Source organism: Haliotis rubra, unplaced genomic scaffold (assembly GCF_003918875.1).
Source record: "Haliotis rubra isolate DU_JTF1 unplaced genomic scaffold, ASM391887v1 Scf149, whole genome shotgun sequence".
In the NCBI taxonomy this organism is placed as follows: domain Eukaryota; kingdom Metazoa; phylum Mollusca; class Gastropoda; order Lepetellida; family Haliotidae; genus Haliotis; species Haliotis rubra.
Genome location: NW_025765436.1, coordinates 1,607,182 through 1,632,052, shown reverse-complemented (window position 1 = coordinate 1,632,052; position 24,871 = coordinate 1,607,182). Strand labels below are relative to the sequence as shown.

At 40.7% G+C, this 24,871-nt stretch overlaps 1 protein-coding gene across 1 annotated transcript in view; it reads left to right on the top strand.

Annotated features, from left to right (window-relative positions):
• Positions 1 to 5,218: 5,218 nt before the first annotated feature.
• LOC124269975 (sarcoplasmic reticulum histidine-rich calcium-binding protein-like) overlaps positions 5,219 to 24,871 on the top strand; it is a 40,473-nt gene continuing 20,820 nt past the window's right edge. The window contains exon 1 of the mRNA XM_046704974.1: positions 5,219 to 5,315. Coding sequence (XP_046560930.1) covers positions 5,219 to 5,315 — 97 coding nt within the window. The remainder of the gene's footprint in view (positions 5,316 to 24,871) is intronic.

Here is a 24,871-nt window from a genome sequence, read left to right as displayed (position 1 = left end):
GTCGTAACTGCCATACACTAACATTAACTTACGACTATCTCAGCGCTAAGAGAGCTTCGAAAATCTAGGCCCAGTATAGGAGGGACGACAGTCGTAGAGCTACGATAGCTTTGTAAACGGGGCCCTGATCCGAGCACTGCGTAACACCGCTGGTGGTGCCATACACTGAAATGATGACACGGTGCATCTGTAGACAGTAAACACGTAATGGCGTCCTAGCTGTAGAAACCAGATAGCATAATTGGCACTGTGCACCTACGTATAGACGTATCGGTATCGGCCATATATTACGCCTAGCTTTAGTATATTTTATAGTAATCTGTTGGGGGCGCTGTACTATTAAATTATAGATGTGTAAATTACGCTCAAGTGGTTTACTTTGAGATTGTTGTGAAGTCTCGCCCAGTGAGGCGAGCGGGATTGCTAGTTCACAAGGGGCATAAACTTCAAATAACCATTGTGCCGTTTAACAGCCTGTGAAGAATGTGGAGAAATACCCAAGAGGGCACATCAGCGATTTGGTACTTAATTCTGATACCCGAACCACCAACAAAGATAATCTACAGCTTACGTACATGAAGAACTGTGTCAAACTGCTTCTTTTCGTACTTTCTGCCTGCAAATCACCCCTGTCCCAAGCCTACCGACGCCCTTCACATATTTCCAGAACTCTGACCCCATCCTTTTCCTCCTGTCCTGACAACATCCTCTCCCAAGCGTCCCTCTCCTCACCTAACAACATCCCAAGCTTATCACCACCCACTCCCCCCTTCTCCTGACATCCCCATCCCTTCGCCCCTCTCTCTCCTCTCCTGACAACGTCCACCCACCACCCACCCCACCTCTCATAGCAACATCCCTGTCCATCCGTCCGTTGTCCCAGCCTCCGGTGTGTCCATCCATCCATTGTCTCCATCCGGTCCACGTTGTCCTCATCCGTTGTCCATCCTCTCCATTCTGTTCTCCTGTGCTGGGGATATATTGCTACATTCAATAGGTCAATGACATATTGCTACATACAGTAAAACGGTGTGGGATATATTGCTACATTCAATAGGTCAGTGACATATTTACTACATCTCAATAGGTCCAATGACATATTGCTACATGCTACAGTGAAACCGGTGTGGGATATATTGCTACATTCATTATGTCACTGACATGACATATTGCTACATCCATTGAAACGGTGTGGGATATATTACTACATTCATGCTACATTCTGTGAACCCGTCTGGGACATATTACTACATTCAATAGGTCAATGACATATTGCTACATACAGTGAAACGGTGTGGGATATATTGCTACATTCGATAGGTCAATGACATATTGCTACATACAGTAAAACGGTGTGGGATATATTACTACATTCGATAGGTCAATGACATATTGTTACATCCATTGAAACGGTGTGGGATATATTACTACATTCATGCTACATTCTGTGAACCCGTCTGGGACATATTACTACATTCAATAGGTCAATGACATATTGCTACATACAGTGAAACGGTGTGGGATATATTGCTACATTCGATAGGTCAATGACATATTGCTACATCCATTGAAACGGTGTGGGATATATTACTACATTCAATAGGTAAGTCAATGACAAGTCATGATACATGTATAATGATACATTCAGTAAGTCGACCAACAAATCATTAATACGAGCAATACGTCATTCTAGAATATGTTGAAACATTCAGTAAGTCGACCTACAAATCATAAATAAATGCAGTCACTCCTCATATATATCGATACATTCAATAAGACAGTGTACAATGTACATTCCTACATGCACTACGGTCGAGTATATAGGGCTAAATTCGGTAACGACCCAATAAGAAGTTCAGTTTTGATTATATTGACAGTTTCAATAACTCTGCCCATGGCCCCGTTTCACAACGCTATCGCAGCGCTACGACAGTCGTAAGTCTATGTTACTGGGCCTAGATTTTCGAAGCTCTCTTAGCGCTAAGATAGTCGTAACTGCCATACACTAACATTAACATACGACTATCTCAGCGCTAAGAGAGCTTCGAAAATCTAGGCCCAGTACAGGAGGTACGACAGTCGTAGAGCTACGATAGCTTTGTGAACGGGGCCGTGATCCGAGCACTGCGTAACACCGCTGGTGGTGCCATACACTGAAATGATGACACGGTGCATCTGTAGACAGTAAACACGTAATGGCGTCCTAGCTGTAGAAACCAGATAGCATAATTGGCACTGTGCACCTACGTATAGACGTATCGGTATCGGCCATATATTACGCCTAGCTTTAGTATATTTTTATAGTAATCTGTTGGGGGGCGCTGTACTATTAAATTATAGATGTGTAAATTACGCTCAAGTGGTTTACTTTGAGATTGTTGTGAAGTCTCGCCCAGTGAGGCGAGCGGGATTGCTAGTTCACAAGGGGCATAAACTTCAAATAACCATTGTGCCGTTTAACAGCCTGTGAAGAATGTGGAGAAATACCCAAGAGGGCACATCAGCGATTTGGTACTTAATTCTGATACCCGAACCACCAACAAAGATAATCTACAGCTTACGTACATGAAGAACTGTGTCAAACTGCTTCTTTTCGTACTTTCTGCCTGCAAATCACCCCCGTCCCAAGCCTACCGACGCCCTTCACATATTTCCAGAACTCTGACCCCATCCTTTCCCTCCTGTCCTGACAACATCCTCTCCCAAGCGTCCCTCTCCTCACCTAACAACATCCCAAGCTTATCACCCCCCCCCTTCTCCTGACATCCCCATCCCTTCGCCCCTCTCCTCTCCTGACAACGTCCACCCACCACCCACCCCACCTCTCATAGCAACATCCCTACCACATCGTCCCCCTCTTCTCCTGACAACATCCCCACCACATTGTCCCCACTTCTCCTGACAACATCCCTATCCGTCGTCTCTCTCCTCTCATGACAACATCCCCACCCCATTGTCCTAGCCTCTCCTGACAACATCCCCACCCCATGACAACATCCACACCCCATCCCTCTCTCCTCTCATGACAACATCCCCACCCCATTGTCCCCAGCCTCTCCTGACAACATCCCCACCCCATCCCATCCATCCTCTCTCCTCTCATAACAACATCCCCACCCCATTGTCCCCATCCTCTCCTGGACAACATCCCCACCCCATCCCATCCTCTCTCCTCTCATAACAACATCCCCACCCCATTGTCCCAATCCTCTCCTGACAACATCCCCACCCCATCCCATCCTCTCTCCTCTCATAACAACATCCCCACCCCATTGTCCCCAGCCTCTCCTGACAACATCCCCACCCCATCCCATCCTCTCTCCTCTCATAACAACATCCCCACCCCATTGTCCCCAGCCTCCTGACAACATCCCCACCCCATTGTCCCCATCCTCTCTCCTCTTCTCATAACAACATCCCCACCCCATTGTCCCCAGCCTCTCCTGACAACATCCCCACCCCATCCCATCTCTCTCCTCTCATAACAACATCCCCACCCCATTGTCCTCAGCCTCTCCTGACAACATCCCCACCCCATCCCATCCTCTCTCCTCTCATAACAACATCCCCACCCCATTGTCCCCAGCCTCTCCTGACAACATCCCCACCCCATCCCATCCTCTCTCCTCTCATGACAACATCCCCACCCCATTGTCCCCAGCTCTCCTGACAACATCCCCACCCCATTGTCCCCATCCTCTCTCCTCTCCTGACAACATCCCCACCCTACTGACACCAATCCCGTTATGACAGCACCCGATCCCATACACGTCAACTCTCTCTGGACAACACCACTACCCCTGATGCTCTCCTCCTACTGACCCCCGACTCTGAGAAACCTCCAAACCTTTGAATAGCCCCCATCACAGAAACACCCACACCACTGGGGACTCCTCTACCATGCCCTCTCCTAGCCCCAATCTCCAAGCCCTAATCTCCCATCCCCACCCCACCCAGATGGCTACCACCCCGTCTCCTTTGATCAAGAACTCCTACAGAACATTATGTTTCAGGTTCCAGGTTGACAATAGATCCCGCTATATGACACGGGACTAATCCCAGTTTGAATTAGCGTTAAACCCCCGTCAAAGGCGTGATCCCTTGAGGGGTAAGGGAGGGTAGAATTCTACAACTTCGTCAACTGTGAAATACATATCGTTTAAATCTGTCTCATCTTAATCCCGTACAACTAACGTGGATTAATAATACACGATCATGTAAGTAATAAGCCTAATCCCTTTTTGGTTCCCGTTAAGAGGATTACTGGTGATTATCCTGGTACAGTAAAGCACCGCTGAGATTTTGTCTGGGTAACAGTTACGTCGTACTTCAAAGGTATTCAGTGTAATGGAGGCAAATTTCCACGTGGCTTCTCGCTGTTGGCAATGAAATATGTGTTTCAAGCAAAATCTTTCAGCTTGCCTGTTTCAAACAAAATACTTCTACAATTTGTGAGCACAATATATTTCATGTCTCTTAAAAAATGTTTGCAACCTATACAGTTATTCGTCAACAATATCAAATATTTTTTTAAATCAACAATAAGAGTGAGTGAGTGAGTTTAGTTTTACGCCGCACTCAGCAATATTCCAGCTATATGGCGGCGGTCTGTAAATAATCGAGTCTGGACCAGACAATCCATTTATCAACAGCATGAGCATCGATCTGCGCAATTAGGAACCGATGACATGTGTCAACCAAGCCAGCGAGCCTGACCACCTGATCCCGTTAGTCGCCTCTAAAGACAAGCATGGGTTACTGAAGGCGCATTCTAACCCGTACCTTCACGGGTATCAACAATAAGAAAACCCTCCCTCTGGCAGAACAAATTGCTACCTACAATGTTCACTTCAATACACCAGCAATGCCTAGAACGTCGCTCAAGAACTGACAGTGGCCATTAGCGGGGTGAGAGAGGGGGGTTGTGTGTGTGTGTGTGTGTGTGTGTGTGTGTGTGTGCGGGCGGGGTTTAGGCGGTTTGAAAATGACTAAAGACCACAATGAAGTTGATGTCTTGCATTGATATATGTGCGTGTGTGCGTGCGTGCGTGCGTGTGTGTGTGTGTGTGTTCAGGCGGTTTGAAACCACCACATCCACACCCACACCCTGTTGAAAATTCCTGGATCCGCCTATGGTGGAAATATCAACGACCAATGTGTTGATGATGGTGATCATGATGATGATCACTGTGCTAGTGAAGATAATCATAAGGATAAGATGAAGAATAAGAAGGATGAAAAGGATGACGACGTAGAGGTGGAGACGACATTGATGACGAAATTCTACTTGGCGATGATGGTGATTGTACTGATGAGTGGGTGAACTGAATTTTACTCCGTTTGAACATGACAACAGCAACATCACGACGGTAATGCGGACGTGGATGGAATCGATCAAGTGTCACATACAACAAGCATTGTTCACATAGGTTTAAATTATTAAATTGTGACTGACAAAATGACCGCCTCTTGTCTCATCACACCCATCCTCGGAGACGCAGCCATAGCCTGATTCATAATAGCTGTCTCAATGGTTAGACATTTCCTTTGAAGATCGTTATTCCCACCGTCACTCAAGTGAACACACAACTGAGGCAATGAAATATACATGCTATTTACATTCTTTGCCACATGTATTCGTCGCATTCGTGTATTATTTACACCGTGGCTAGAACTCTAGGAAACTATTGTGTAGAAAATCACTAAATAGCGTACGGCTTTTACACAAATGGCAAACATTTCTAGAACTCACCAGACCAAAATGATGATTTGTCTTACCTTTGAAATATACATGCGTTATAGGCGACAGCTGCTATTGATCACGATAGCGTTCATCTGTTTTACGACAATCTGGATTTCTTGCAAAAGTAACGATTATATGTATCGATCTTTTTACATCAAAGACGAATCGAACAATAGGTAATTGTCTGTGTAAAGAAATAACATGGTCTTGAAAGAACCATGGGTGTGTGGAAATTTAAGTCGTTACTTTAAAATTGAAAATAAATCACAGTGAACCCCCGTTAATCCGGAAAAGCTTAGTCAGAAACCCTTGCTTTCCGGAAGATCACTTTGAGAAATATCTACATACGAAGCTCTACATACGGACAAAGGTTGGTTGGTTTGTAGTTTCACGCCGCACTCAGCAATATTTCAGCTATATAGGGGCGGTCTGTAAATAACTGAGGGTGGACCAGACAATTCAGTCATCGACAGCATGAGTATCGATCTACGCAATTGGAATACGATGACAAGTCAGCGAGTATGACCACCCGATCCCGTAAGTCACCTTTTACGACAAGCATGGGATGCTGATGACAAATTCTAACCCGGATCTTGACTTTTCCCGGACAAAGGAATTCTACATTTGAACGTACATACCTCAGAGTCTACATATGAACAAATAATATCTACAAAGTAACGAAGAAATATCTACATGTGAACAAGGAATTATCACAAATGAACGAAGCAATTCTACATATGATGGAGGGATTCTATACATGATGGAAAGGATTTCACTTAGAAACAAAGGAATTCCCATACAAACAAAGGAATATATATACATGAACAATGGAATTCTACATAGGATTGTTGGAATATCAACATATGGTCGAGAGAAATCTACTTATGAGCGAAACATAATTGTACAATAAGGAATTCGACATATGGGTAATATCAACATAGGAACAAAGGAGCTCTAAATATAATTACAGAAATAATTACCTATGATCAAAGGAAGTCTAATTATGATCGAAGAAATATCTAACTGTGAAAGAAGGAATTCTGTGTATCTATTTGAAGTAATTCCACAAAGACATATATGCACATATTAACAAAGTAATTCTACATATCAGGAATTCTTCTTCGCGGTGTTTTGTTCATGTAAAACTGATAAAAAAGGGTTCATTTTGATCAAGAGGATGAAATTCTATGATCATATTTTCTAAAATCTCAACAAATCATAGCAAATATAATGAATGTTTTGTTTCATCGATACTCGAACTGTATGGTGGTGGTCTGCAGACAACGTGGACAGGACAACAAGGGCTAGTGGTTGATAGCATGAGAGACGATGTCGTCGGAGTATATAAAACACATTAAGCGAAGTCATATGCTGTAACCTCCAAGATGGTTAGAAGTGGGCTCTTACAGCAAGTATGCATGGTGATTGAGAAGTGCCATCGATTTAGTACATGTACTTTGAATTTTGACCGAGGAAATGAGAAAAAGCGATAACACGAGACGAGAAAGCGATAACACGAGACGAGAGGGCGATGATAACACGAGGCCGTAACTGAAGGCGAGAAAGAGATGTCCCTTCTCGGCCACCATAAATATAGTATTCTGAGGCTCTGTTCCCAACCAACACGTCAGGCGTGTCATCAGAATAGGTCGTGTAAGACTAATGTGCATATATACACATAAATTATGTATGTACTAATATTTGCTCTACGGGGAGACATTCCATGCAACAATAGCATTACCTCCCACACATCATCAACAGAAAGACCTACAAAACACGTTAAAGCCGGTCTGTTAATGCTTAACTGTGCGCACATATAGTCGATCGACGAATAAACGGATAAAACATAAATATAGACAGAAAACATGAAAAAGAATACATGGAAAGAATTAAAAGACCATTTGATATTTGGCAGATAACAACACATTGATGCTAATATGCCATTAACAGAATTCCTTATAATATACGTTGAGGATCGCCTCGATCGATTCTTTAGACACATATGTGAGAAGGTAATCACACATACCTATCTTTATTGATCGGCCTTGAAACTATATGCTATTGCGTCAAATTAGTATTGAATTTCTTTTAACGATTTTGTATCACTTGTGTAAGGCGTTAGATGGCTCATGAATAGAACAAAATAAGCATATAAAAGAACGAGTTTCATCAATAGTGCTTAGACGTCCAAAACATTCTTATTTATTATTGATGGTGTTTCGACTCAGTAAGCTGGACCCCATGGGGTTGCCAGCACGTGGAGCATGTCAATATCAACGACAATAGACAACGCTGTGTGGTTAGCACTGTCACCGTCAAACAGATCGTGTTGACGTGATGTAACGTATTGTGTGAACGTACATAAAGTACACAAAAACTTCAGGTGCATTATCTGAATGTGTTCTAAAACTCAAGTGTGTTTAAATACACAAGGGAAAATAGTGAGTCAGTGAGTTTAGTTTTACGCCGATTTCAGCAATATTCCAGCCATTAATATCACGGCGGGGGACACCAGAAATGGGCTTCACACATTGTACCCATGTGGGGAATCGAACCTGGGTCTTTGGCGTGACGAGCGAACGCTTCAACCACTAGGCTACCCCACGCCCCAAGTCAGGCTTCTTTATTCTCAAATATCCAGAGTATACATGTAACTTTTGGAACCATTTACGCATGACAGCAATCTAATTTAGATAAATGTCATTGAATGTCATGTCAATGAATAATCGATTCTGTTTTTGTATTTGAATATGAGCAAGAACAGATAATATATCACATCAAACACATCAAGGACAATCGGTTCCAGACCAACCGCCAAAACACACACCACACGGCGCGCGAGTGTGTAAAACAGTGCTGAAAATCATACACAAATACCGCCGAAAGCCAGTGACGACACCGGGTGTTCTACAAAGGATGAGCGTGTTCTGTCCCCTTTACTCACACACTTTTCATATGAAAGTAAGAGTAAGTCCCTTATTCCCAAGGGATTCGAACCCAGGAACATAGGTATCCCACAAGAGACGTTCTACAGAGCGAATTACGGCGCCTCAGACAAACGGGTCACTCACCCGTGTACATATACTTTACAATATGGAAATCACTAGACATCCAGTATGCATGGAAACACTTGCACCTGGTGGCCTAATCGTTCATGTAAAGCAAAAGGTATCGTCTTATCATAAATACAGATTTACTGAAGGTGTGTAATTTATAAAAAAAAGTCTGTCCAGAGGCTTGTAATATACTTATGCCAATAATGGTTGTCACCCCCTTCAATTTTTTAATTGGAGATGGGGTGCGGGGTGTGGGTGTGTGGGGGTTGGGGTGGGGAGGGGGTGACAACCATTATTGGCATGAGTATATGTACCTGAAGTACCTGAAGGTACTGTCAATTCAGATGAAGAGATTGTATGGAACCACACCTACATTGTTTCAGCGCCTATGGTCGGAAGTAATGTTTCATGTCCAGTCGAAAGAATATTGTTCTATTATAAATATCGTGATCTTAACGAAACAAAAATAAATTCTAAAACCTACAAGCGCTAATCCCTTGTTATGCAACATGGTATTGCTATTGGATTAAGAAGTTTATCTTTTGTTGACAGTATCGACTTCGAAGGCAAATGTAATTTATCATTCAGTGACTTGCTATTTTTCAGAACCTTTATCTCTGACTGCTAATATCCCGTGTGGCCAGTAACGCTTGATAAAGGAGGAAAGGCTATCAGCATCCCCCTGTCAATCACGCAACACCTATTAGTCAATTTAGCTTATCATCCCGATGAAATGAACAACCGGCTCGACGAATTACCGACGGTGTATCCGACAGATGGTTTTGCTGCCACGGATGCCGACCTCAGTGAACTGTATACAGGCAACACTAACGTGTTTTCTTTACCCTCTGTTTTTGAAAGGAAATAAACTCATGTGCACAGCTAGTATAATTTAGTGCAGATTTCAGCTGTAGGACGGCTAAGAGTTCTAGCTTGTCGATAGCTGTCAATCACCTACGTCAACGTGTCACAGCGTGGCGCTATAACTCAGCGCGTCTGAATGAATGGAAACTTGCACGGGAAAGTTTAAAGTGCTACATTCCGACTATTTCAAGTTGGAAATTCAACAAAACTGAGAAAATAGTATCATAATTAGAATTACTATTTCTGCTTGATATGATGTGATATATAAGCGGCAAAACCATTTATTTAATCAGAAATCTCCTCTGTACGACTCTGACCAAATCAGTAAGTATGTGTGTATGGATGGCAATCAAACAGTGGTGTTACCAGGTGTTGGCGAAAAGTTGAGCATATCCTGCCCCTCATGCAGTTGTTCAACAATGTATAGACTAACCCTTAGTCTCTGAATATATATAATTTTGACAGTAACAAATTAACCCATTTAAATTGAAAAGGAGCCCAGTGAAATGGGAGATCCTAAACCTGAGAAAAGCTAGACTTGCTTCATTTAGGGCTTTAGCATTGCAAGCAGTAAGGAACATAATGTGGTTCAAGGACTGTGAGACAGACAAAACAATATAGTACAAGTAAAATAGGGAAATATATTGAACATCACCTTTGTCACTCTCGCGTCAGAATTGGAATTTGCCTTCATATATCAACCATGAGACGTTGTTGACCTTTTACTGACGTCGCCGAAGTGGAAACATTGATCAAACATTGGAAGCAAGAGTCGTATGACGCTCTTTCAAATTTTCTGAAAGAGAGCATTCTCGATTTTCCCTAAAAGGTTTAAATTGTAGACCCCCAAATTCTAGAGAAGAATGGTGCTTGGCATAAAGGGCAACCAACTAAGGAGTCGAACAGGACCGCGAGTGAACGTCATACCGCTGACGTCTTTGGAAATATAATATACAAGAATCCGTTGTTAGAATTGACAGGGGCTTGTTGCATGAGCGGGCAAACTCTTTATTTTCTGCGTCTTCTAAGACAGACCCACCATTAACTTTACATTCAAACGTCGAACCTCAGCATAATTTACCGATAGATATTTTTTCAAACTGTTCTCTAAGGAAATCGAGATCGTAAGTTTGGAAAAAAGTGACCCATTAAAAACTCGTGGAAATTCCAAACGACCGTTTTAGACAGAAAGTCGAAATTTCTCTATTTGTTTTGAAGGAATTGGCAAATTTGAGACTTTGAGGAAAGTAAAATTAAACAAGGAAGACTGAAGGTAAATTGTGCGTTTGGAAAGTTGCAGTCTTCAAGAATGTATAAATAAACGTTTACGTTTCAGGTCGTTGAGATTCCAAGCTTCTTTCTTCTGGTGATGATGAATGTTTAAAAACGAGTTAACAAGAATGCTGCAACTCTACGCCTATAAACAAACACGCACTGTCAGATAAACACAATGGTCCTAGCTGAAGTCAATCACTTGTACAATGAATTGACATGGCCTCAGGGTTGTCTGGGACAAATCAGTTATCGCTGCAAAGTTGATCCCAAACCCTTCAGGGTAATCACAAGAAATAGTCTCCCCAGTTTGAAAGGAAACACGTCAGTTAGTTGGACTTCAAAGATACCTCACTGTGGGGATAATGTATGTGGAGGTTAACTCAGTCATGTATTTGGACTTGGTTGTGTAAAACCAGGTTACGTAGAAATGATCAAATCGTTTGAGGAATCTAACATTTGAAACATGTTTTGTAGAAACGCAAGTCCATATGGAATTTGGATGGGTGTATGGAAAACTAGCGTGCTGATACAAAGAGGCAAGCACATGATTTGTTGATGAGGATGATGACATTGGGGATTTAACGAGCGCCTCCGGAGAACCTTTTTCGCACTCGGTACGCGATTGAACTAATGAAGTTAAAACAGCGAAAGTGCGCCAGATTGACATAAAGTCCCAGAAATAAAGTAATAAAATATGTATCTACAAAACAAATCTCATTGAAGCCGAGAAGAATCCTTAATTCCTAGAGACCCGTGAAGGTCCAGGTTAGAATTGATCTTCAGTAACCCGACTAACGGGATCGGATGGTCATGTTCGCTGACTTGGTTGACACATGTCATCGGTTCCCAATTGCGCAGATCGATGCTCATGCACTGTGTTGATCACTGGGTTGTCTGGTCCAGACTCGATTATTTACCGACTGCCGCCATATAGCTGGAATATTGCCGAGTGCGGCGTAACGATAAACTCACTCACTCGTCTCTTAATCCCTACCAATTTAGGCTTGCCAAATCATTCTAGACCTCAGAAAGACTCCATGTATTCTTAAGGGTCTGGGGAAAAGAATAAACTTATGCATACCTGTATAGAAATTCAAACGATTCTTTGGAATTTAATCAGTGATTCCAAGGAATTTAACCTATGATCCTCGGAAAATAACGTGTCATTCTGAGAAAACTAACATGTGAGTCTACAGAATCATAACATTCTACGGAAACTGGCGTGCTTCTATGGAAACAAACACATGTATATTTACACATAACTTTCAGGAATCGTACAAGACGGTACAAATACTAATCGGGTCAAATATATGATTTCATGAACTCTGGAGAGGGAGACGGCTGACCCCACCCCTACCATGCCTCCCCCGCACCCTACGACACACTGCCCCTGTTTTCCTGCCCATCTGTTGAGGAACAGTCCACGTATATCGTACAATAATAAACTTGTCTTCTCTTAGTGTGCAGCAGCGCTCTACATACTATCAGTTTGTAAATACACGGGCGGGTGGTATATCGCGTGAACTAGATAGACAATATTTACTTAAACCGATAAAACGCTTGATAATTTTTGACTTTGCTTTTTTACCTTCAAAGAGGAAAATTCTAGTGGAAGTTGTCGTTTCCGTGTTGAGTGGCCGAAAACAAAGAAGAAAGTTTATGTAAAGTCTCAGATTACACGTGCTGCTGTTATCGGCCTGGATTTCTGAAGGAGCTTGTATTTCTTCCATGCATCCGTGTATATATACCTGAAATGTACAATCGTGTCAATAACTAGAGTGCAAGATGTGCTCCGCTGCGTATTTCAGTGTTATGGTGTACTGTTTCTCATTTTCCATGAAAACAACACCGTTAGGTTATCAACAACCATGGTATAATGACTTTGTACTTCTGTTAGACTAGTTATTTACCTCTTGATATATCAATATTATCAGGCCTTGTCATTCATACGAACCATCGTGCAATAATATTCTGGAGTGAAAAATGTTTTAAATGTGTATAACTGCTGTATTTCTTGCCACCAACTGAGCATCATGTTGTAATTTTGACATGGAGCACAGTTAATGTTTTTTAAACATAATGCTGTAAATTAATAATTTGGTGTTTGTAATGTAAAAAACACGGGTTTTATCCGACCGTGTCTTGCGTTTATCATCCTATTACTTACGTGTTTCGTAACGGTAGATGACATACGTTCCGGTTCCTATCATTCACCGAAAAGAACCTGAAATTATATAATCCTGGTTGGAATAAGCAGATTTACACCACTGAGATTACACAAATCTGTACAAAGAGATTTACGTGCGATACCGACCACAATCCACGACTTGAACAGGTCAAGTGAAAGTTACAACGTCCCCTGCCTACTCGGGGTTACAAAGTGCTGACCTTGCAATTGTCTCAGTGTCAGTATACAAGTATTGAGTGGTGTTCGGCGATACCCAATGGATTGATTAGACTTGACGAAATATCGTAATGTGTAAGGTTTAACGAAATAGAGCTATAAAGCCAATGCTTCTCGTGCATCAGTGTGTTCAGTAACGGGTTTTTCCAATCGACCAAATATTCCTAACTTCTTGGAGCTGTTATCCATGCTAAACAAAGGACATTGTGATAAGATAACAGTAGAATAGATTATTATAGTATTACGTTTTACGTAGATTAGCCTTACTCCAAAAGCTGTACTGAATGCTAAACTCATGGATGTATAGTAAGTCTATCCTACAAAGAGGAAAGTCTAGATAAGCTAGATAAGTCTGTTATTTATATTTGTTTAGAAAACTATCATTTAAACTATAAATTATTACCTTATATACTTGTGCAAGTCTATACATAGATGTAAATCAGTATTTTTATCATAATTTAAAAACAATATTAGCACCTGGTAAATGTTAACACTTTTGAGACTACGTTGATTATACCAAAAAAACAATATATTTTAGGATATATTATAACGAGGTACATGCATATCGTGATCTAAACGATGCATAATCGCTATGCACCATTCAGGACAACACAAACAATGAATATAATATACAACATATCCTACATTACATTTAATCTGTTTGCATGCTTATATGAAGTCATATAGATCTACCTAAATATAGGTTTATATATACACTGACATACAGAGTTCGACACAACGGTGCTCGACTGTATATAGAAACACAAATATACAAATAGATATTGGAGTCAGCACCTATTCCCTTAACCACTCATTCACTCATTTCCACACCATGCACCCTCTCTCAGCGATATCCCTATCCCCGGGCCCCAACCCGCAGAGCCGAGTTCAACGTGTGTCTAGTTGTATGAAACGACGGAGAGAGAAAGTATAAAGTGTTCCTAAATTTGAGAAACGCGTGACCGACAAACATGTATTTTTATGAAACCTAAAGGAACTCTATAGCTAAGATGGGGAAAGCAGAGGGTGCTAGAGTTGAGAAGGGACACTATGAGCTGGGGTTGTAGTATCTGTTCTTATGAAATGTACCCATGACGAAGAAACAAGGCTGTTGGGTGTATATTGATTTGTATAACCACATAAGGGGAACAGTCTGTCACACAGCGAGAAGACAGTTTTCGGTGACCACATGCACCCCAGAGTAACTGCCACACACCCGGGGACACAGTCGCGGTCTACACTAGCATACACAAGGGGAACAGTAACACGCCAGCAGAGATAGTTGTAGGTGAAAACCTGGTGAACACTAACATATTACACCGTACATTTGTCGGGAGCTCTTCACAATATCTTCGCTCATGAGAGTGGCTGATCCCCCTACAGGCTGGACACTGTTGATTCTGGAAAACACGATGACTACCATGAGCATGATGTCTGAGTTGTTGGCAAAGAATTAGTGCAATACAGTGAAATATTAAATGATTCAGTAGAACATTTGGGTTGATGAAGAAAATATAGTATAGCTTATTCTCCTTATATATTTGATCTAGCAGTTATCTGATTCAACAAAACTAATAATAATTAACTAAGAGACTTGTGCAAGTCTAGTGCAGCAGAACATTTAGTGATGCAGTTGAACATTCAGTCAGTTAGTCAGTAGAATATTCGGGTAGATCAAGTAGAACATGTAGTGATGCAGTTAAACATTCAGTCAGTAGAATATTCGGGTAGATCAAGTAGAACATGCAGTGATGCAGTGTAACATTCAGTCAGTAGAATATTCGGGTAGATCAAGTAGAACATGGGTGAGCAGTGTAACATTTAGTCAGTAACATAGCAGTGATGCAGTGATGCTGTTAAACATTCAGTCAGTAGAATATTCGGGTAGATCAAGTAGAACATGCAGTGGTGCAGTTAAACATTCAGTCAGTAGAATATTCGGGTAGATCAAGTAGAACATGAAGTGATGCAGATAAACATTCAGTCAGTAGAATATTCGGGTAGATCAAGTAGAACATGCAGTGATGCAGTTAAACATTCAGTCAGTAGAATATTCGGGTAGATCAAGTAGAACATGCAGTGGTGCAGTTAAACATTCAGTCAGTAGAATATTCGGGTAGATAAAGTAGAACATGCAGTGATGCAGTTGAACATTCAGTCATTAGAATATTCGGGTAGAGCAAGTAGAACATGTAGTGATGCTGTTAAACATTCAGTCAGTAGAATATTCGGGTAGATAAAGTAGAACATGTAGTGATGCAGTTGAACATTCAGTCAGTAGAATATTTGGGTAGATCAAGTAGAACATGCAGTGATGCAGTTAAACATTCAGTCAGTAGAATATTCAGGTATTTCAAGTAGAACATTCAGTGGTGCAGTGGAACATTCAGTCAGTAGAAATCAAGAGATATAAAGGATAGACACAGTAGAATACTCAGCGATGCAGCAAAATATTCGGGTAGAACATGCAGTGATGCAGTAGAACATTCAGTCAGTAGAATATTTGGGTAGATCAAGTAGAACATGCAGTGATGCAGTTAAACATTCAGTCAGTAGAATATTCAGGTATTTCAAGTAGAACATTCAGTGGAGCAGTGGAACATTCAGTAAATCAAGTATAAAGGATAGACACAGTACAATACTCAGCGATGCAGCAAAATATTCGGGTAGAACATGCAGTGATGCAGTAGAACATTCAGTCAGTAGAATATTTGGGTAGATCAAGTAGAACATGCAGTGATGCAGTTAAACATTCAGTCAGTAGAATATTCAGGTATTTCAAGTAGAACATTCAGTGGAGCAGTGGAACATTCAGTAAATCAAGTATAAAGGATAGACACAGTACAATATTCAGCGATGCAGTAAAATATTCGGGTAGATCAAGTAGAACATGCAGTGATGCAGTAGAACATTCAGTTAGTAGAATATTCAGATTGATCAAGTAGAATATTCAGTGATGCTGTGGAACATCCAATTAGTAGTATATTCAGGTATTTCAAGTAGAACATTCAGTGGAGCAGTGGAACATTCAGTAAATCAAGTAGAAAAGATAGACACAGTACAATATTCAGCGATGCAGTAAAATATTCGGGTAGATCAAGTAGAACATACAATGCAGTAAAACATTCAGTGATTCAGTACTGTTTGTGAAATAGTAGAAGATCCAGGTAAGCGTCAAATATCCACGTGGATTCGTTAGAGCAAAAATATCCGCGTTGATTCATTGCAATATTTAGCGAGATGCAGAACGTGTTAGGCATTGCATTAGAATTTTGAAAGACACGCCCCCTTCACGTATGTAGGTAAAGATTTACAAAACCAATCATATAGAACGAAAGATTCATAGTTGACATACAAAGCCAAAAAACACACATCGCAATACAATAAACGAACGTTGGTTACATCGAATTCGTAATATAATACAAACGATTGTTTACTTTGACCAAAACAATGCGTCATGTGGTCATAGCAAGCATAGAAAACAGCGAATCACCCAAACTTTTATTCAAGTAAAGTATTGACGTCCTTCCACTCCACTTTTTCACCTGGTTTGTTAAGGTGTTCTCAAAGCTATCAGGCGGCATTTAGTTACATCTCGTGCGACACTGAACTCTTCCACAGCTCCCGTTTGATGACGGGCACGATAAGCACACCATTGTTCTGGACAGCACAACCGTGCCTCACGTCGTGATAAGCAATTAACAAAGTCTTTACATACCCTAACGAGTTTGCAATTTAATCCCATTTTGTATCACCCGACTACTTCGTGAAGTACTAAATGAGCCAGGCGACAATACCTCAGCATGCGGCGAGCTGCGACTCAACAGACACTTTTTGTACTCTCTGAACTGTTTTATTTAATACCGTAATCAAACTATTTATCATGTTTTATTTAACCCCTCATCCGCCGTGCCGCTCACGAGGTCTCGGGGTGACATGTTAATCTGATGATTATTTTGGATAAGTTTTAAAATCTGTTGTGTTTTAACGGGATATAATTTCATTGATATTGTATAAGCCTAGAATTGGTAATTTATTTTTGATGAACATGGTTGATTCTGTTTGTAGTGCCAAGTTCTGTTGTTCCGTGATTGACGCGTGTTAAACCAAGGATTATATACTGTGTGTGCTACCCCACACCGGCCAGATCACAAATATTATTGATCTAATCATAAAATGCATTAATCAAAATGTAACATGCGTGCAAAGGGTATAATGATTATGGCAATCTAGTACATTTATCATATTCATTGTAACATTTTCGAATTCATTATACCTGTTTCAAAACCGAAGGCACCAATCTTGTTACATAAAAGTATTGTACTTTGTGGGCCTGAATATATATTTTAGTTTTGCCACCACCACTACTACTGCTGCTGCTGCTACTACTACTACTATTACTACTACTACTACTACTACTACTACTACTACTACTACTACTACTACTACTACTACTATTGCTACTACTACTATACTACTACTATTGCTACTACTACTACTACTACTACTACTATTGTTACTACTACTATTGCTGCTACTACTACTACTACTATTGCTGCTACTACTACCACTACTATTGCTACTACTACTACTATTGCTGCTGCTACTACTACTATTGCTACTGCTACTACTGCTACGACTAACTATTCCTACTGCTACTATTGCTCCTAAAACTAACAGTAATACTACAGCTACTGGTACTACTACTACTTCTACTACTGCTACCATCACTACTGTTTATACTACTACTGCATCGGCTACTACTACTACTACTTGTACTACTGCTACCACCACTACTGTTAATATTACAACTACATCGGCTACTACTACCCCTACTACCGCTACCATCACTTTTGTTACTACTACTACAACTACTACTACAACTACTTCTACCACCACTACTGTTAATACTACTACTACATCGGCTACTACTACTAATTCTACTACTGCTACGGCTACCAGAGTCAGTACCCCTGCTCCCCCTCTTTAGCCAAATTAGTACTCTGTTTATCTTAACGTCTCCCTTCCCAATCAGGGGGATATTTTACCTACTTTAAGGTACTCCTTAATTGTGAAAATATGTTCAGCGGAACAAATCCCCACTTTTTTTCCATCACAAAAGTATGAGAATATGAAATCAGTTGGTGAGAAACATTGAAAATTCGTTCACAAACGATGATGTAGCGAGACCTACAGACGTCTCCGGTATTTTCACGAGAAACTCACCGCGCCATGGCCGTGAAATGGACCATGGTAGTATGTTTTCATCGTAAAGTATAATGTATACTTAGTTTAATACATATCCTATGGTTCTTAATACATACTTACATTTTGGTGTTTTAGTTAAATAACATTTAGAGAACACGAAAAGAGCCATGAACTTCGGCGGTGGTAACATCATCATCTCCTTGAAGACAGACAGATCACAACCACCTGGACGTCAGCGGTAACTGGTACCACCTGATGTTAAGTGGCCGTGACGAAGAAGAGAGGTAACTATTTCTGACGATTTTAACAAAGATTTTAGCGTAAACAACATAACATGCTCAATCACCTGGTCACTAGATTCCATGTGTTCTGCAGTTTATTTTGAGGAGGAGAAGTCTGGGGTGTTCTGTTAAGACATATTTTTAACAATATGTTGAATGACATCGAAGTTTGGTATATAGTTTGACTTTCAGAACAAACTGTTCAGGAACTTGGTTGAGTAGTTTAGTAGTTTAACATTCGCCGATCACGACATTGACGTCGTATTTTATTTGCTACGTAGATACATTTTAAAGCTTGTTGCTCTTGGTTAAAGGGGCTATGTCACCAACAGGGCGGTGGGGTAGCCTTGTGGCTAAACCGTTGACTTGTCGTCTCGAAGACCTGGGTATAATGTGTGAAGGTAATTTCTTGTGGCACCCCTTGTATGAATATTGCTAAATATGGCGATAAGTCAGCACTCACTCACTCACTCACTCACTCACCTTTCATTCCAGACCCCTCTTTTAAATATGTCGTCTCTTGAACCATTCAGACGTGAAAATACTAGTACTACTTAGTACTCCGTTAAACCAAAATCTTCCAATTTCAAAACCTTAATATGGACTCACAAGATTTCATTTTAAGTAAATACGAAAAAACAATATTTAATATATGATATGATTGAAATATGTTTTTCTTGAAAAATCACACCTTTGTCATTTATTCTCACGGAATATACCTCGCCTGTGGTAAGCAATATCCCCCTATTATACCCCTCATTGTTGCAACCCGACGAGCCTCCAGATGTAGCTTTAGATTGTCTCCGATTCCATTAACTGGCTACAATATATAGATCTACATACATAGATAAACCCACGTAGACAAAACAAGGAATGGGTCTGGACACATCATGCAACTTGACCCTCATCCAGTCAGATAGTAACGGTTGTGTGTATGTGAATGTATGTGCTATACCGTGGCGAATACCGTTACAATGTTTCCCATCTCCACTAATGTGTTCCGTGAACACATACCTACTGTAATAATTCAATATCATGTTACATATGCATACATTAGGATCGCTCACAACACGAAGCAGTCTGGACGTGTGGTCTGGAATTTTTATCTGATGGCGATACTGCCCAATGTGAAATCACTGGACCAGAAAGAAGAAAGAAGGCCGTCACGTCAACCCTTACAATAAGACGGGGCCTAGTTTAACTGTAGAGATAATACAAAGAAGATATGGCAAGTGTGTGCTTGACTCTAACAGCAGGATATTATTCTTTGCTTATGTTTTTAGTTTTAAATAAAGGAGCAGCTGGTCTACAATCTAATAATTGTGTCCTTTGAGGAATATCTGATTCTTCTTCATCCTGTTGCAATGCCTCGGGCATGAATTCTTTTTTTCGTTAAAAAAGACAAACATGTTTTGTCGTGTTCCAGTTGAAATAGGTCTATTGCCTTGGTATGATACTTAGGTTTTAAATAATGCTTATCTCGAAAAAGAAATTACCATATTTATCGAAATGTGATATCACATAGTATGCGTTGTTCTTATCAAATCCGGAATTGATAGACATTTAGTGCCTGGAGTATTTTAGCGTTTTATAAATTCACTCATTATTATCATTATTAATTGCGAATGTTACATATTTAATTTTTATTTATTGATTTGCTAATTTAAAACTTGAAAACCTTACATACTTCCAAAATAGTCAGGTTAATATTTAAACTATAACACGAAGCTACCAAGTCGTCTTACGCACCGACAATTCGCTGAGTTGCGGCCCCAAGGTCTGAGACAAACCTTGAAATTCCCACTGATTATGTGTCTTGGTTTCTAGGTTTGCAAGCACCATACCCATACCATATCAAACTAACACGCTTAACTCTCCATAAAGGCATTAAACCATTTTTCAACGTTTATGTAGAATGTTAAAGTCAGAGAATAACCAGACTCGATTATCCGCTGAAACAGATTCTAGTGAGGGTAAACGGCTGAAAAGTGGTGGAAATTATATGAGTGGATAACTGAAAAACAATGATAACCCCAGTTGTTCTTCGAAATCAGTCAGGACACCAACTGTTTCAGCTAAATGAAAAACAGTTAGAATACCGAAGATTACCATAGGTCCGTGTACCTTGTGCATAACTTATTTGAAAGACTAAAAATATTTATTCCGACAAGAGACAATTTAAATTACCATGTACTGTATCTACAGCTGCTTGACACATGCAATACACATAAAATATCCACGCCAATATATACGAACAGTATTGGCAAAAAACCTGATCAATATACGTCATGCCAGGGCTAAAACCTAGCACCTAACGCCTAACCCTGTGTAATTAATTGCATGAAATGATGTGTTATATCCCTCGATAATCCCACGATACATTTCAAGTTAGCTATCTATTGAACGGCACATGGGCCCTGCACACACCACGACCATATGCTAGCTGAACGTGTCTGTACCTCGTTAGATATGGTGCATGCGCTTGATCTCTGAATTTTCAAGTAGGAAGATTTATTAGAGTAATTTCAGTGTACAAATAACCAGGCTGTCAATCGACGATGTCGACTGTGTATCCACTGTAAACGGGTACCAGGCGGGACATCAAGCCCCGAACGGTGAACAGTCTGAAACATGGGTATCAAAACTTTGCTGTGCTCTGTCAGCATGTTTTTTGCTCGTAATTATCAAAATGGTCTATCTTTTTCAAACCCAGTTGTTGCCCGTTTACTGTAGATATGTCTGGTGTATATCTTTCTGTAAACCCAGCCTCCATATTAACTGTACACATAGTTCATCCCTTACTTCCTAACGCAATTATCATAATCTACCCTACACTACGATTCCCCTTCCTATTCTCTACCACTACCACTAGCACAAAATAGTTTACTACTACTACTACTACTACTACTACTACTACTACTACTACTACTACTACTACTAAATCTAAATGCCTGTCCTTATAAAATCCTCACCGACAACCATCTCATTATAACCGTTTCAACCGCCATTTTCCTTGCCCCTGCCATCCCTGTATCAAATACGTTCATCTTCCTATCCTCTGCCTCTGTGCCTACCTTACCCTTTTATCCAACGTTCTAGCCGTGCTCCTATGCCCCTACCAACGCTATACCCTACTCTACCCTCCCTAGCCATGCCCCTATCGACGTTATACCCTACTCTAGCCCCCTATCCGTTATACCACTACACAACTCCCCTAACCCTGCCCTATCGACGTTATAATCTACTCTTCCCTCTAGCCATGCCCCTATCGACGTTCTACCCCTCTATCCCTACCACTACAAAAATTCCCCTAACCATGCCCCTATCGACGTTATATCCTACTCTTCCCTCTAGCCATGCCCCTGCGACGTTATACCCTACAACTCTCTAACCTGCCCCTATCCTACTCTTCCCCTAGCCATGCCCCTATCGACGTTATTCTACTCTTCCCTCTAGTACCCCTATCACCCTACCCTCTACCTTGCCCCTACCCTACTCTACCATATCTCTAACCCTACCGTACACAACTCCCTAACCCTTACTCCACGCCCTACACCATTCTACCCGTTTCACACCCATACAGCTGGTATATCGCTTAGCGCGGCGTAAAACTAAACTTACTCAATCACTACCCCTTTCCCTATCGTTATCCTCATCTCATTCAGACCCCTATCAATGTTCACTTTCCTTATTCCTAATGAGTCTTATTAATCCACTGTTATAAAGTACAAGAAGGATAAGAATGTGCATACATTTATTCACACCTCGAGTCTTCAACTACATATCCTCACCCCCTAAACTCCGCCCCCGCAACTTTGCTTTGACAAGGGCCGCTGACCGTGTGGCGAGCCGCGATTCCGACTTCTGGCGAAGGAATCTCAGCCCGGAATTCTAATTTATTTGCTGCTGAAATAACTATTTACCCTGATTTATTGACAGTTCTCAACTCAATAAGCCAGCATATCATCTTGTACCGCCATTATCTATAATACAGGGGCTTGTTAGTTTTGGTGTCAGTGAAGATAAGATACCCAACGCTCTAACGCTTGCGAGGGGCAGTCCAGGTCTACCGTAAACGATTAATCATTAAGAGTACTGTTTTTATCGGTCGGTACTGACTACCGCATGCTATGGCGACGTACAGGGTGTATTATCACGTTAATGAAGAGCGTGTTACGCTACAAATTTCGTGCATGAATCCCTACCAGAAACCAACAACCTATAGCAGGGAGTCCCAGAACACGTCACAGATCCTTGAGTTATATAGAAGCAAATGTATATATCTGATATATCAGATGTAGATATCAAATGACTTAATCCAGACAAGAATGTTGGTATTAGTTAGTGACGTTTGTTATAGTCGCTTCCTGCAATGCTCCAGTAATAGGTGCCAGGTGGACGCCAGAATTGGGCTTTATACATTGTACTGAAACGGTGAATGGAACTCGGACTGTTCGTTGGTGTGACAAGCGAAGTATTTGACTACAAGGCTACCCCACCGCCTCTCAACTTGGGCGATAACTGTATATACAATACACCATTCTTCTTTGAGTGTCATTTTCGAAGTTCGGGAGAACAATATTGAGCAAACGTTATGGATAATACCTTCTTTTACAAGACGGTGCTATAATCTGTACCGAAACGTCGCACTCACGAAATAAAAGAATATAGGTATGGAGACACCAGGAACTGAAAACAGGGATTCAGCGTGACGTCTTTAACCACTAGGCTGACAATATATAGACAAAAATCCCCAGGGACCAGAATGTTTTATAGTCTTCAACGATATATCGAGAGATCGATTCAAAATCATCGATGTAACTGTAAATACACTTCAGTACTATATAACTGCCCGTCTCAAGCGTATATAACTGCCCGTCTCAAACGTATATAGAAACGATAGGAGAAAAATAGACTTCAAGTTCAATTCAGTTTTTAAACCGAGAAGCAAATGAAAGTGTGTTTTAAGCATATCGTATTGTCCAAAAATCCCATCAAACGAAAGTTTCATTTTTTATGTGACTGAAAATCTGAAATATTATTGATTATGTCTATTTTACCACCACTGATTACTGCATCAGTTTCTAAATAGTTATCTATGGCTGAGTGGTTTTGTATGGACTTTCTTTGGTACCATGAAAACTGGGGTAAGAAATGAATTTGCAACAACGTGATCTTTTATCAAGTTTGAAATATAATATATTGTGCTGGGAAGGCAAGTTTATTTTATTTTCAAATGCAGACGCATGTGGGGAATCGAACCCGGGCGTTCAACGTGACGAGAGAACATTTCCACCATATGACTACCCTACCGCTCGACAAATTGCAGACAATAGTGAACTGGCATATCCACTCACTCATTTCAACACTCACGTCAATAATATAGACAATCATATTAATAGCAACTGGCACATGATCGCGGTACGAACTAATGTGCACGTAACAATATTTTACAGCTAGAGTGTCGCCAATCATATTACAGAAGACGCAAGTATATTTATTGAAAAGATATATAGAATTATTACCTATATATATTTTCCAATAATAGTTTACAGCAACGGTTAATAAAACTAAAACACTTGGTCTCTGAAAATATTTAATTTTGGAAACTAATAATTTCATTTAAACTGAAAAAGAGCCCCCATGAGCTCGGAGATTCAAAAGTATGTTTCAGAAACTGTGAAACAAACTACGGTTAATAAAACGACCTGAGTATAGGAACAGATGCTACCAAAGATGTGGCGGGAGGGTTTTAAGTTGTAATGTGTGATTAATCATCTTGGTTAACCAGTTGAGACAGCAATCAGGTAAAAATGTAAGATTTACAACATATTTCCACAAGATGGAGACTATTTCGTTTGTATAACCCCACTACATGGTACTTAAATCCACCTACCGGTTGCCGTCATTTAGGGCTTGTAATTACTTGACACACGGCACAGCCAAGACGTCTCCTGCTCCTGAAGCCTATTCCGTTTTTTTCAACGTTTTATATTTAATACAACCGCGTGTTAAAGTGACGTGATACCATATGCCGCGA